Source organism: Glycine max, chromosome 14, assembly GCF_000004515.6.
Source record: "Glycine max cultivar Williams 82 chromosome 14, Glycine_max_v4.0, whole genome shotgun sequence".
Taxonomy (NCBI): Eukaryota; Viridiplantae; Streptophyta; class Magnoliopsida; order Fabales; family Fabaceae; genus Glycine; species Glycine max.
This window is the reverse complement of record NC_038250.2, coordinates 3171276-3185794: the sequence shown is the minus strand read 5'-3', so window position 1 is coordinate 3185794 and position 14519 is coordinate 3171276. Positions and strand designations below refer to the sequence as shown.

The 14519-nt window shown below is 33.4% G+C and overlaps 2 protein-coding genes across 2 annotated transcripts; one reads left to right on the top strand and one right to left on the bottom strand.

Moving 5' to 3' along the window:
• The first annotated feature begins 471 nt into the window (after window positions 1-471).
• LOC106795977 (uncharacterized) lies at window positions 472-13315 on the top strand. Its single transcript, XM_014766927.3, is given in 2 exon segments — window positions 472-3318; window positions 10570-13315. Coding segments are annotated over 2 exon segments (5466 nt in total). The 5' UTR covers window positions 472-598.
• LOC100814562 (alcohol dehydrogenase-like 7) lies at window positions 3825-4805 on the bottom strand. Its single transcript, XM_003545454.5, has 3 exons — window positions 4553-4805; window positions 4267-4403; window positions 3825-4077 (listed from the first exon to the last, which is right to left on the bottom strand). Exons 1-3 carry the CDS (start codon window positions 4602-4604, stop codon window positions 4027-4029), a joined length of 240 nt encoding a protein of 79 aa, XP_003545502.1. The 5' UTR covers window positions 4605-4805; the 3' UTR covers window positions 3825-4026.
• Window positions 13316-14519: the final 1204 nt, after the last annotated feature.

The following is a 14519-nucleotide window of genomic DNA, read 5'->3' as shown; positions in this document are numbered from 1 at the left end:
TTTATTAAAGAATTATAAAAATGTTACTTGTCATTAAAAAAAAAATACGAACTAGATAAATAACAAAATATTGAGGAATTAACTTGATTGATACTAGACTAAGCTTTTTTTTTTTTTTTTTTACGGATGATAGATTAAACTTTTAAAATATTAATATAGTCATAAAATTATTGGAGAACAAAGGTGATGATGAAGAAATCTTAAAAGATAATTTTTAACTGATTTTTTGAAAAAGAAAACTAGCGCGATAACTTATAAATATTTATAATTTTTAATTGTTGGCTATATAAAAAATTATCCAAATAACAGAAAATTATTTTGATAATGATTTACAAATATATTATTATATTAATATCAATTGAATAAAATTAAACATTCAATAAATATTAAAAAAGTAAAAATATTTCTTAATTGAATAAAAAGAAAATAACAGATATAATAATTAATTTTATAACAAGAGAAAAAAAATAAAGGTAAAAATAAATAAAGGAACAAATAAATAATGAAATCCTTTGAAGGAGCGTAGGCTATAAATTGAAGTTTGTGAATTGAATTGCTTTTATCCAAAATCCTCCATTTTTGTTATTCAGTTTAAAGGATGAATATCAATAACAGTCTTTGCTGGCTTCTACTCCCCTACTTTATCTTCCTTCTTTCTCTTCCTTCTTCTTCTTTCTCTTTCTGCAACCATCATGACAGTTCTGCCTTGCTACTTTTCAAAAACTCACTTGCTCTCAACACTTCACATCATTATTATTGGTTTGTTGATCATTTTCCTTGGCTTCATGTTTATTGCTCTTTTTCTTCAAAGACAGAATCATGGAAAAACGGCACAGATTGTTGTGAGTGGGATGGGGTCACGTGCGACATCATCTCAGGCCACGTGATTGGGCTTGACCTTAGCTGCAGTAATCTTCAAGGTCAACTCCATCCCAACAGCACCATCTTCAGCCTAAGACACCTTCAACAACTAAACCTAGCCTATAATGATTTTTCAGGCTCTTCATTATATTCTACAATTGGTGATCTCGTCAATCTCATGCATCTTAATTTGTCATACTCTCAAATCAGTGGTGACATTCCCTCCACAATCTCTCACTTGTCCAAATTACTGTCTCTTGATCTCGGTTGCCTCTACATGACATTTGGAGATCCCAACTACCCGAGAATGAGAGTTGATCGATACACTTGGAAAAAGCTCATTCAAAACGCAACTAATTTAAGAGAGCTTTATTTAGATGGCGTGGACATGTCTTCTATCAGAGAGAGCTCTTTGTCATTGCTAACCAATCTGTCTTCCTCTTTGATCTCCCTTACACTTAGAGACACCAAATTGCAAGGGAATCTATCGAGTGACATCCTCTGTTTACCCAATCTTCAAAAACTATCTTTCGGTCCTAATAATAACCTGGGAGGTGAACTTCCAAAGTCCAACTGGAGTACTCCATTAAGGCAGTTGGGTCTCTCTTATACTGCTTTCTCGGGAAACATTCCCGATTCCATTGGCCATTTGAAGTCTCTTAACATACTAGCTTTGGAGAATTGCAATTTTGATGGACTGGTTCCCTCATCATTGTTTAATCTAACTCAACTATCCATTTTAGATCTTAGCGACAACCACCTCACGGGGTCAATTGGTGAATTCTCATCTTATTCTTTGGAATATTTGTCACTCTCTAATAACAAACTGCAAGGTAATTTTCCAAATTCAATATTTCAATTCCAAAATCTTACTTTCTTGAGTTTGTCATCAACTGACTTGAATGGTCATCTGGACTTTCATCAATTTTCAAAGTTAAAAAATCTATATTGCCTTAATCTTTCTTACAACAGTCTTCTCTCTATTAACTTTGATAGTACCGCTGACTACATCTTACCGAACCTTCAATTTTTATATTTATCTTCCTGTAATATTAATAGTTTCCCTAAATTCTTAGCACCACTTCAAAATCTTCTCCAACTAGATCTTTCTCATAACATTATTCGTGGAAGCATTCCCCAGTGGTTTCATGAGAAGCTCCTACACTCCTGGAAGAACATTGCTTTTATTGATCTCAGTTTCAACAAGCTGCAAGGAGATCTCCCAATTCCACCCAATGGAATTGAATACTTTTTAGTCTCAAATAATGAGCTGACAGGGAACTTTCCTTCAGCAATGTGCAATGTAAGCTCCCTCAATATACTCAACTTGGCTCATAACAACTTGGCAGGCCCCATTCCACAATGTCTGGGAACATTTCCTTCTCTTTGGACATTGGATTTGCAAAAGAACAACCTTTCCGGCAACATACCTGGGAACTTTTCTAAGGGAAATGCATTGGAGACTATAAAGTTGAATGGCAACCAATTGGATGGACCATTACCTCGGTCTTTGGCCCACTGCACAAATCTGGAAGTTTTGGACCTGGCAGACAATAACATAGAGGATACATTTCCCCATTGGCTTGAAAGCCTGCAAGAGTTACAGGTACTCAGTTTGCGATCAAATAAGTTTCATGGTGTCATCACTTGTTACGGAGCCAAGCATCCGTTTCTCAGGCTGAGAATTTTTGACGTCTCAAATAACAATTTTAGTGGGCCTTTGCCAAAATCATACATCAAGAACTTTCAAGAAATGATGAATGTGAATGTCAGCCAAACTGGTTCGATTGGTTTGAAAAATACGGGTACTACCAGCAATTTATATAATGATTCTGTAGTGGTTGTAATGAAAGGTCATTACATGGAGCTGGTGAGGATATTTTTTGCTTTCACGACCATTGATTTATCAAATAATATGTTTGAAGGAGAACTTCCGAAAGTCATTGGAGAATTGCATTCTCTCAAAGGGCTTAACCTTTCGCACAATGCAATCACTGGTACCATCCCACGATCCTTTGGTAATTTAAGAAATTTGGAATGGTTGGACCTCTCGTGGAACCAGTTGAAAGGAGAGATTCCTGTGGCTTTGATCAATTTGAATTTTCTAGCTGTGTTGAACCTTTCACAAAACCAGTTTGAGGGTATCATACCTACAGGTGGACAGTTTAACACATTTGGAAATGATTCCTATGCTGGAAATCCAATGCTATGTGGATTCCCTTTGTCAAAATCCTGCAATAAGGATGAAGATTGGCCACCACATTCAACATTTCACCATGAAGAATCAGGATTTGGCTGGAAATCTGTAGCAGTGGGGTTTGCATGTGGGCTGGTATTTGGAATGCTTTTGGGATATAATGTTTTCATGACTGGGAAACCACCATTGCTTGCGAGACTTGTTGAAGGAGTGCATATTTCAGGATTGAAAAGAACAAATAACAGAATCCATGCAAACTGACAAGGAATGCATTAGTTTAATATGGTTCTGTATTATGTGTGTTTATATCAGTATGTATGTATTTTATTTCTTTTTTGTAATTTTTATCTTCTTTGTTTGTGTAATGAAATTTCAACTCTCAATATTATCAAGTGATGTATTTCAACTCTCGAAGACACAGTCCATCAATCAATAAATCAAAAGTTTTACTGATATCCTTGAACTCGATCTCATGTGTGACAAACTCGTCCGTATTCCGTTCATGTTGATAATAATTGCAGATGAAATTTACTAAAAAGAAGCATCCCCAGAACTTGGTATTGCTATTATGTTATGTCATTATTATTTTTACATAATCATTACTAATTACTAGTTTTACATATATTAATAGAGGGGACAAAGAGCATAGACTAAAAAAGATTAAGTAAAAGAAATTGCACATAGGGAGTAAGAACCACAAACTTAATGCAACTGATGTCTGTAGAAACGACATCTGTAATGACTAGGGAGTAAGAACCACATAAAGTTTGACCAAACATATATATATTAAAGCACAAAAGTTTACTCTACCTACCTAAAAAGTAAAGCGCAAAAGTTTATGTTGATACAGAAAGATACAATACAAACAGGGTATTAATAAACAGTGGATTTCTTTTTCCTTAGGAATGAATAATATGATCCAGTAAATAAAATTATAAAACTAAAAAGAGTGAAAGGCAAACACTCACTCACCCAACAGCCTCATGACCCAAAATTCTTGGACAAATTGCAGGAGGGACCTTCAAACACAACAACAACAAAAAAATCTTAAAAAATTCAATAAGAAGTTCCACTAAGACTTTTAAGAAAAGAAAGATATCTAGATCAAAAGAAAGAGTATGAAAGTAAATAAAAAATGGTAAAGGGAAGACATTGACTAAGAAAAATGTTTTAAATCATTCAAAGATAAAGAAAATGATGGTAATAACCTCCATTTTCCGAAAAGTAACATCGCTGTGACAAAGAGAAGTGCATATAACACGAATCCGAGCTTCACGAGGCATTGGTGGTGCCACAATGATCTCCTCAATACTCAATGGAGAACCTGGCTTGCGACAAATCGCAGCTACAGTTTGCAAATAAAGAAGAACAGGTAGTACCTTTTATTCATATGAAACATAAATATCAACTTCGAACAGCGCTAAAAAGCTATTTGACATAATAAAAAAGAGCATATAAACTTTTTTGTTTTTCATGAATCATGGCATGGCACACCTTTACATCTTATGGGTTGTCCTTCACTAGTTGTTGCTAGTTTATCTTCCATGGCGATTCAAAGCAAAGATGGTGAGTCAATGCACCAAGTTAGAAGCCTAAGTGCAGCAAAGAGTTGGGAGCTGACCTATGAAATATAAGTGCAAATTTTGGGTCAAAGATAAATGTGATAATGAATTATTATTATATACTATTATACAATGTTAATATTGATATTAATGGGGTGCATGTTGAAGGAAATGACTTATAATATGAGTGGATCTATAATGGTTTGGTGGAGACTAATGAACTAATTAAGGACAGCTACATTTTCTCTTCCATGTGAAGCCACCGGCCTAGTTTGGTATTATCGTGTTTGCAGGTCACCCTCAGTTATTTGTTTGTCACCATCTAAATTTAAAAAAAAAAAAAAAAAACCCAGAAGGTTTTAATAATGCATGTTTGAAATATACGTTTTCTCAATCCAACAAACATCAATAGCTTCTATTGACTAGTTTTTGGTTTTTAACATAGCATATTTGACAAAAAAATTTATGATCATCACTTGATGATGTTTTTCTCTTCAAAGTCCAAACCAAAATTTGCACCTTCCCACCTTAGAATTGCTTTTGCGGTAGATGAAACCATGTTTAACCTAATTTATGTTTAGTATGTAATAGGAAGAAAACTAAAGACAAATAATGAGTGATAATTTTGTGTTTAGTAAAAAAAACATTAAAAAATTACTATTTCTTATTTGATGTCCGTTCAATATAATTGTGTTCTAAAAAGCAGTAAGCAACACACAATAAAATAAAATGAGTACTTGAGTAAGAAAGCGAGCAACCCTCAGTAAGTACTTCAGTCTCTCTTTCAGTGCTTTCTCAGGATACATTCCCCATTCTATAGGCCATTTGAAGTCTCTTAAACAAACTACATCACTCAACTCACCATTTTAGATTTATCATTCGATAAATTAGTTGGCCCCATACCAACCAAAATCAATAAACTTCCAATGGGCGCTACTTTTGTCTGATAACATGTTACACGTTGGTGTTATTCTTTGCCTTCCTTGTTACGCTTTGATCTTAGTGACAACCACCTTAAGGGGTAAATCAGTAAGTTTTTCGATCATGACCCAACAAATGGGAATAAGAAAGCGAGCAACCCTTGGTCACGCTTATAATTATGGTCTATACATACTACACACTATTTGACTATTTGTCATTCGCTTTATAAGTTTCTATTAAACAATTATCAAACATGTTACTCTTCATTAAAAAAAATACGAACTGGGGAAATAAATAAATAAATGAGAAAAGTAGTTACATAAAAAATTGAGGAATTAACTCAGTGACAGACTAATTTTTTGTTACGGATGATGCACTAAACTTTTAAATATTAATTTAATCTTAAAATCATTGGAGAACTAAGATAGTGATAAAAAAATCTTAATAGATACACTAAACTTTTAAATATTAATATTAATTTATTAACTGATTTTTTGAAAAAGAAAAATAAAACTAGAGTTATAACATAAAATTTTTGAAAAAATAAATTTAGATATTTCTCTTCGTAAAAGTAAAAATAAATAAAAAAAGACAATTTTAGTAACCTTTAATTATTTTTATAGTTATGTTTGATAAACAATTTACAAATCTTGGTGTAATTAATCTGTTTATGTATTATAATTCAAGTTCTTCTATTAAATGAGAGAATTTTTATGAATTATTCTCTTTTACATTAAGTTACGTATCTTTTTTTTTGCATTTAGTATCTAACTTTTTTAAAAAAAATATTTTTATAATTTATGTCTTTTCAATATAAATACTTAAATATAATTAATTCTAATTAAAATTTGATTTAACTTTTAATTTTAAATCATAAACTATATAAGATAAAAATGTTTCTATAAACTATATTTAAAAGTTATTTTAATCTTTTTTCGTTTCAATTAAATTTTGAAATTTGACATGTTATATTAATAAAAATATCTTTTCTTTATTAAAGCAATTTGTTTATCTGTTTAATTTATTATTTAATAAAATTAATGATGATAATATTATATATATATATATATATATATATATATATATATATATATATATATTACAATTATGTATTTTTTGCAACCATTTTTTCCTCTTAGTACCATACATGAGTACACAAAATTAACGATGAAATAAGTAGGTTAGATTGGCCAACTCATACCCCAAAGTTAAACAAACTGTTTATCCTCAAACATTTATAAAAGCCGGCACCTTTGGGAGGCTTTCATTAATTTGAAAGTTAAAACGATATTGATAAATATTTGGACCTATAAAATGAAATAATATTGATCATACTAGTATTTACACAGCAAATATGTGGCAATTGTTCTTGAAAACAATAACTTCATAGCCTGACACGATTTTGGGATCCATGTATTTCTGGGACTAGTTTGTGTAGGGAGGTTTTTTTTATTGAGAAATTTTAGTTGTTAGTATTATTAGTTTTTGTGTAGGAAAGTTATAGTTTGTTCACGTACGCGTTGGGTGGGGTATATATATATAAATAAATATTTGCTGGCTTATCCCATGTATTGATATCTTTTTTCTTTAATGAATATTTTCTCTTTTTTGTTAGAAAAAAATAATTTTCTGATCTTATTATTGAGTTTTGCATTTAAAAAATTTATAAGATCCAAAATGAAAGCAAAAAAAGGTGAAGTTAGAACAGTGATTCAACCAAATTTGCACTTACATTTTAATATATATGAGGATATTAACTACTTAACTACTTTTACCACTATTGACTTATGTTTGTCACTTCTTTTCAAGGTGACGTTTTAACGGTAATCCAACCAAAAATTTACACATAAATTTAGGGTGTTTGACTTAAAATCTTCTCCAAAGTGTACCGTTATAAAGATATTGAAGTTGACTTATTGCTCTTCTCATAATGTTGGGTAAAGTATTTTGATTCTCAACTCTAAAGTTAAAAATTTACAAGCAGGAGCTTATAACAAACAATGTTTGGGATACTAACAGTGGGACTTTGGTGACCAATAACCATTGTTCATAATGCTCATGTTGGTAATACTTATATGCTTTGGCACGTAGCCATACAGTGGACTTCCTTTGGTTTAGCACAAGCTACAATCATGAACCAGGGAAGCTACAGCCACCAGTCTCTTAACCAACAACTACCCCAAGTTTCTGAGACTATGCAGCTGTTGCAACTGCAGCTGAATGAGGACACTGCTCTCCAATTTACAAAATCCTCCATCATTTTTTCCCTCCTTCGGCAAAGAAGGTTACATTGAGCTATTCCTTCATAACTCTTCCAGTTCGAGTCAAATGTTCCAGAACAGTTTCCAATATTCTGCTACCATTTTGGTCAACCAAATGGTAAATTGATAACTGTTAAATAATTATAAATTAATAATAAAAAATCAGATAAATATTGGCTTAAAAATAATTATTTAACAGTTATTTGTAATTAAAAGTTAAAGAATTGATAGAGTTTACATTTTGGCCGCAGAATTGAAGGCTGAAGGTGTAACAAGAAAAAAAAAAGCAAGAAAAAAACTAAAGAAAAGAAGAAAATTGGAAGCAGGCCTAGTCCAGTACGCGCGCTCAGCGCGCGTCCGCGTTAAACGGGTCAGGAAGCACAAGCGCTAAGCAAGGCGTTAAGCACGAAGATGCAGAATCTGTTACTCGCACTGAGCACGCGCTAGGCGCACGATCCAATAGAAGCACACGCTGAGAGCACAATACGCGCGAAGCGCACGATCTAAACACGCTAAGCGCGGGTGTCGCGCTAAGCGCAATTACGAAAGCCCGAGACCCATTTCAACCGCTATAAATAGAGAGTCAGTCCAAGAGAAATAACACACCTCATCTCAGAGCATCTCCTTTCTCTCTATATTCTCTATTATTATTCTTTCTTTCCGCCCTCTCATTGTAAAGCCCTCATGACCATGAATGGCTAATCCCCTAGTTAGGGTCCGGCAAGCCTATAAAGCCAACGATGTATGGTGTACTTCAAGAGTTATTAATGCAAAGAAGATTCCTTCCAGGTTTTATGTTCTAATTTTTTTTTTATCTTGCATTTCCATCTTGAATTTCTTTTAGAGTCTAGTCGCTCAGGAGAGGGTAATTCCTACTAAGGGTTAAAGAAGGGATGCATGCATGAGTTTTAGGGGTTAGATATTTGGAAAAGGATAACGCCTAAAAGAACAAGTAAAGAAAAGATTCATAGGATCAACATTGCTAGGCATAGAATGATGACCCAATGCCCATGCATATAGCAAACATTTAGAATTCAACCTTACTGCATTTTAATTATTGAATCTTCACAAAAGCATGGGCAAGTAAACTAACAGATGTGGATAGAACAGGTTCATTTGCATTGATAAGGAAACATCATAAATTCATACATCGTAGACCGATTGGGCTTGTCCGGTCTTAGCATTCTTATCTTGATTAATTATCTCTTCAATTGTTTGATTTATTATTATTCTTGTGCCTACTCCTTCTTGCTACTATATATTTTTCTCACTTATAAATTGAGAGTATCTTAACAGAGTGCAACAAAATTCATGTGGATAAAATACTCAGACTTTCGAGATTTACTACTTGAAGTGAATTGGTGCACTTGCCAAGACTTCAACACAAATGCTGCGAGGTATCTTTATAATGCAAATGCCAGGAAATTCATGTTTGGAAATTCTGCCTTTGGGATGCACACCTCGTATGACCAGGGAGTTCAATCACACATCAGCAGGAGATTATAATGCAAGCGGTTCTGTCGAACATGTCAATGACTTGGTCTTTGAATACAATAGATTGCTGGATGAACAAATAGGCAAGCTTAATACGGAATTTTCTTATGCTCAGATGGTGTCCTGTGACGTCTCGACCATAATTCTCATTTTGACAATGATAACATGGTTAGACTTTCGATTGTTCTAATAATTCATGACTTAATGTTTCTGTAACTTTACAATGCAAGTTGTATGAAGCATCTTGTATCTGTCAAAGAAAAATTACAAGTAACTAATAATGCATTGTGACGTCTCCTACGTACATAAAACGCTGTTTACTTTATGATTATAGCGTCTTGGTCTTGGATGTGACATTGAGTGCTCATTGCTTTTTAACTTTCTTTTGAGCTAGTTCCGTTTCAAACTTGCCTACAATGACAGGAGTAGATAGAAGAATAATAAAATATTAGTTAAGCTAATAATAAAATTCTTCTTTATTAGTTTTGGTTAAGCTAATATATATATATTAAGTGACCTACGTAATGTGATAGGAAGAAAAATAAAGATAAAAATAATATGTGTCAATTATGTTTTAGCAAAAATAAAATATTAAAAAATGGTTGCTCTTTGTTTTTTACTTTTGGTGCCGGCTCAATATAATTGTGATCCAAAGTATAAAAATAAAATAATCATTTTACAAGTTTCTATTAAAGAATTATCGAACATGTTACTTGTCGTTAAAAAATACGAACTAGATAAATAACAAAATATTGAAGAATTAACTTGATTGATACTTAGACCAACCTTTTTTTTTTACGGATGATAGATTAAAATTAAAAAATATTAATGCAGTCATAAAATTATTGGAGAACTAAGGTGATGATGAAGAAATCTTAAAAGATAATTTTTAACTGATTTTTTGAAAAAGAAAACTAGCGCGATAACATATAAATATTTATAATTTTTAATTATTGGCTATATAAAAAATTATCCAAATAACAGAAAATTATTTTTATAATGATTTACAAATATATTATTATATTAATATCAATTGAATAAAATTAAACATTCATTAAATATTAAAAAAGTAAAAATATTTCTTAATTGAATAAAAAGAAAATAACAGATATAATAATTAATTTTATAACAAGAGAAAAAAAATAAAGGTAAAAATAAATAAAGGAACAAATAAATAATGAAACCCTTTGAAGGAGTGTAGGCTATAAATTGAAGTTTGTGAATTGAATTGCTTTTTATCCAAAATCCTCTATTTTTGTTCTTCAGTTTAAAGGATGAATATCAATAACAGTCTTTGCTGGCTTCTACTCCCATACTTTTTCTTCCTTCTTCTTTCTCTTCCTTCTTCTTCTTCCTCTTTCTGCAACCACCATGACAGTTCTGCCTTGCTACTTTTCAAAAACTCACTTGCTCTCAACACTTCACATCATTATTATTGGTTTCTTGATCATTATCCTTGGCTTCATGATTATTGCTCTTTTTCTTCAAAGATGGAATCTTGGAAAAACGGCACAAATTGTTGTGAGTGGGATGGGGTCACGTGCGACATCATTTCAGGCCACGTGATTGGTCTTGACCTTAGCTGCAGTAATCTTGAAGGTCAACTCCATCCCAACAACACCATCTTCAGCCTAAGACACCTTCAACATCTCAACCTAGCCTATAATGATTTTTCTGGCTCTTCATTATATTCTGCAATTGGTGATCTCGTCAATCTCATGCATCTAAATTTGTCAGGATCTCAAATCAGTGGTGACATTCCTTCCACAATCTCTCACTTGTCCAAATTAATGTCTCTTGATCTCGGTAGTAGCTTGTACTTGACAAGTGGAGATCCCAACTACCCGAGAATGAGAGTTGATCCATACACTTGGAAAAAATTCATTCAAAACGCAACTAATTTAAGAGAGCTTAATTTAGATAGCGTGGACATGTCTTATATCGGAGAGAGCTCTTTGTCATTGCTAACCAATCTGTCTTCCACTCTCATCTCTCTTAGTCTTGTATCCACCGAATTGCAAGGGAATCTATCGAGTGACATCCTCTCTTTACCCAATCTTCAAATACTATCTTTCAGTGTTAATAAAGACCTGGGAGGTGAACTTCCAAAGTTCAACTGGAGTACTCCACTAAGGCACTTGGGTCTCTCTTATACTGCTTTCTCGGGAAACATTCCCGATTCCATTGGCCATTTGAAGTCTCTTAACATACTAGCTTTGGAGAATTGCAATTTTGATGGACTGGTTCCCTCATCGTTGTTTAATCTAACTCAACTATCCATTTTAGATCTTAGCGGCAACCACCTCACGGGGTCAATTGGTGAATTCTCATCTTATTCTTTGGAATACTTGTCACTCTCTAATGTCAAACTGCAAGCAAATTTTCTAAATTCAATATTTAAACTCCAAAATCTTACTGGTTTGAGTTTGTCATCAACTAACTTGAGTGGTCATCTGGAATTCCATCAATTTTCAAAGTTCAAAAATCTATATTTCCTTAATCTTTCTCACAATAGTCTTCTCTCTATTAACTTTGATAGTACCGCTGAGTACATCTTACCCCCCAACCTTCGATACTTATATTTATCTTCCTGTAATATTAATAGTTTCCCTAAATTCTTAGCACCACTTCAAAATTTGTTCCAACTAGATATTTCTCATAACAACATTCGTGGAAGCATTCCCCATTGGTTTCATGAGAAGCTCTTACACTCCTGGAAGAACATTGATTTTATTGATCTCAGTTTCAACAAGCTGCAAGGAGATCTCCCAATTCCACCCAATGGAATTGAATACTTTTTAGTCTCAAATAATGAGCTGACAGGGAATATTCCTTCAGCAATGTGCAATGCAAGCTCCCTCAAAATACTCAACTTGGCTCATAACAACTTGGCAGGCCCCATTCCACAATGTCTGGGAACATTTCCTTCTCTTTGGACATTGGATTTGCAAAAGAACAACCTTTACGGCAACATACCTGGGAACTTTTCTAAGGGAAATGCATTGGGGACTATAAAGTTGAATGGAAACCAATTGGATGGACCATTACCTCGGTCTTTGGCCCACTGCACAAATCTGGAAGTTTTGGACCTGGCAGACAATAACATAGAGGATACATTTCCCCATTGGCTAGAAAGCCTGCAAGAGTTACAGGTACTCAGTTTGCGATCAAATAAGTTTCATGGTGTCATCACTTGTTACGGAGCCAAGCATCCGTTTCTCAGGCTGAGAATTTTTGACGTCTCAAATAACAATTTTAGTGGGCCTTTGCCAACATCATACATCAAGAACTTTCAAGAAATGATGAATGTGAATGTCAACCAAACTGGTTCGATTGGTTTGAAAAATACGGGTACTACCAGCAATTTATATAATGATTCTGTAGTGGTTGTAATGAAAGGTCATTACATGGAGCTGGTGAGGATATTTTTTGCTTTCACGACCATTGATTTATCAAATAATATGTTTGAAGGAGAACTTCCGAAAGTCATTGGAGAATTGCATTCTCTCAAAGGGTTTAACCTTTCGCACAATGCAATCACTGGTACCATCCCACGATCCTTTGGTAATTTAAGAAATTTGGAATGGTTGGACCTCTCGTGGAACCAGTTGAAAGGAGAGATTCCTGTGGCTTTGATCAATTTGAATTTTCTAGCTGTGTTGAACCTTTCACAAAACCAGTTTGAGGGTATCATACCTACAGGTGGACAGTTTAACACATTTGGAAATGATTCCTATGCTGGAAATCCAATGCTATGTGGATTCCCTTTGTCCAAATCCTGCAATAAGGATGAAGATTGGCCACCACATTCAACATTTCACCATGAAGAATCAGGATTTGGCTGGAAATCTGTAGCAGTGGGGTTTGCATGTGGGTTGGTATTTGGAATGCTTTTGGGATATAATGTTTTCATGACTGGGAAACCACCATTGCTTGCGAGACTTGTTGAAGGAGTGCATATTTCAGGAGTGAAAAGAACAAATAACAGAATCCATGCAAACTGACAAGGAATGCATTAGTTTAATATGGTTCTGTATTATATGTGTGTTTATATCAGTATGTATGTATTTTATTTCTTTTTTGTAATTTTTATCTTCTTTGTTTGTGTAATGAAATTTCAACTCTCAATATTATCAAGTGATGTATTTCAACTCTCGAAGACACAGTCCATCAATCAATAAATCGAAAGTTTTACTGATATCCTTGAACTCGATCTCATGTGTGACAAACTCGTCCGTATTCCGTTCATGTTGATAATAATTGCAGATGAAATTTACTAAAAAGAAGCATCCCCAGAACTTGGTATTGCTATTATGTTATGTCATTATTATTTTTACATAATCATTACTAATTACTAGTTTTACATATATTAATAGAGGGGACAAAGAGCATAGACTAAAAAAACATTAGTTTTTCCCAAAACTAATGTTTTTCCCCAACCCTGTAGGCAAAGCATTAGTTTTAACAATTCATGCATTCAACAAGTATGCATCAGTTAAGATTTTTTCAAGATTTGTGCTAGGGTGATAGTAGAAAATCATGTTGTAGTTATTGTTACAATATAATCGCATTATTCTGTCTGCCTATAAACCATAGTGCAAGGCATGTTTGTGCGCACTTTGAGAGAGAGAGAGAGACCTATCTACAAGAAGCATAGGCTTCCTGCATCAATGATGCCATACCAACACATTCAAAGCAATAATCTGCTCCTCCACCAGTCATCTCTAAGATAACCTGCTTCACAACCCCATATGACAAGAAAATCTAAGGACTTGAGGCTATTGATTAAAAAGACCAAAGTTTACTCTACTAAAAACACGAAAAAAGAAGAAAAGTATATACTGATACAGGGAAAGCATACACATTTAGCATACCAACAAGGTAGTGGAATCCTTATGAGAAAAGAGGGATCAAAATAAAATGCATAAACTCACCTTATTGCCTCATGACCCAGACCTATTGGATAAATGGCAGGATGGTCCTTCAAAACACAGAAAATGTTTCTTAAAAAAATCATTCAGAAGTTTTCATAGAAAAAAAAAAAAGTAATCTAAATTCTACTGCAATTGAATGAAAATGAAAAGGTGTTATGGGAAGGCATTGGGTGAGAAAAATGTTCCAAATCACAATAAATCATTTAGAGGAACCAAAAATGGTGGCAAGTGGCAACCTGCATGTTCCAAAAACTGATACTGATTTGACAGAGAGAGGAGCATATAATAC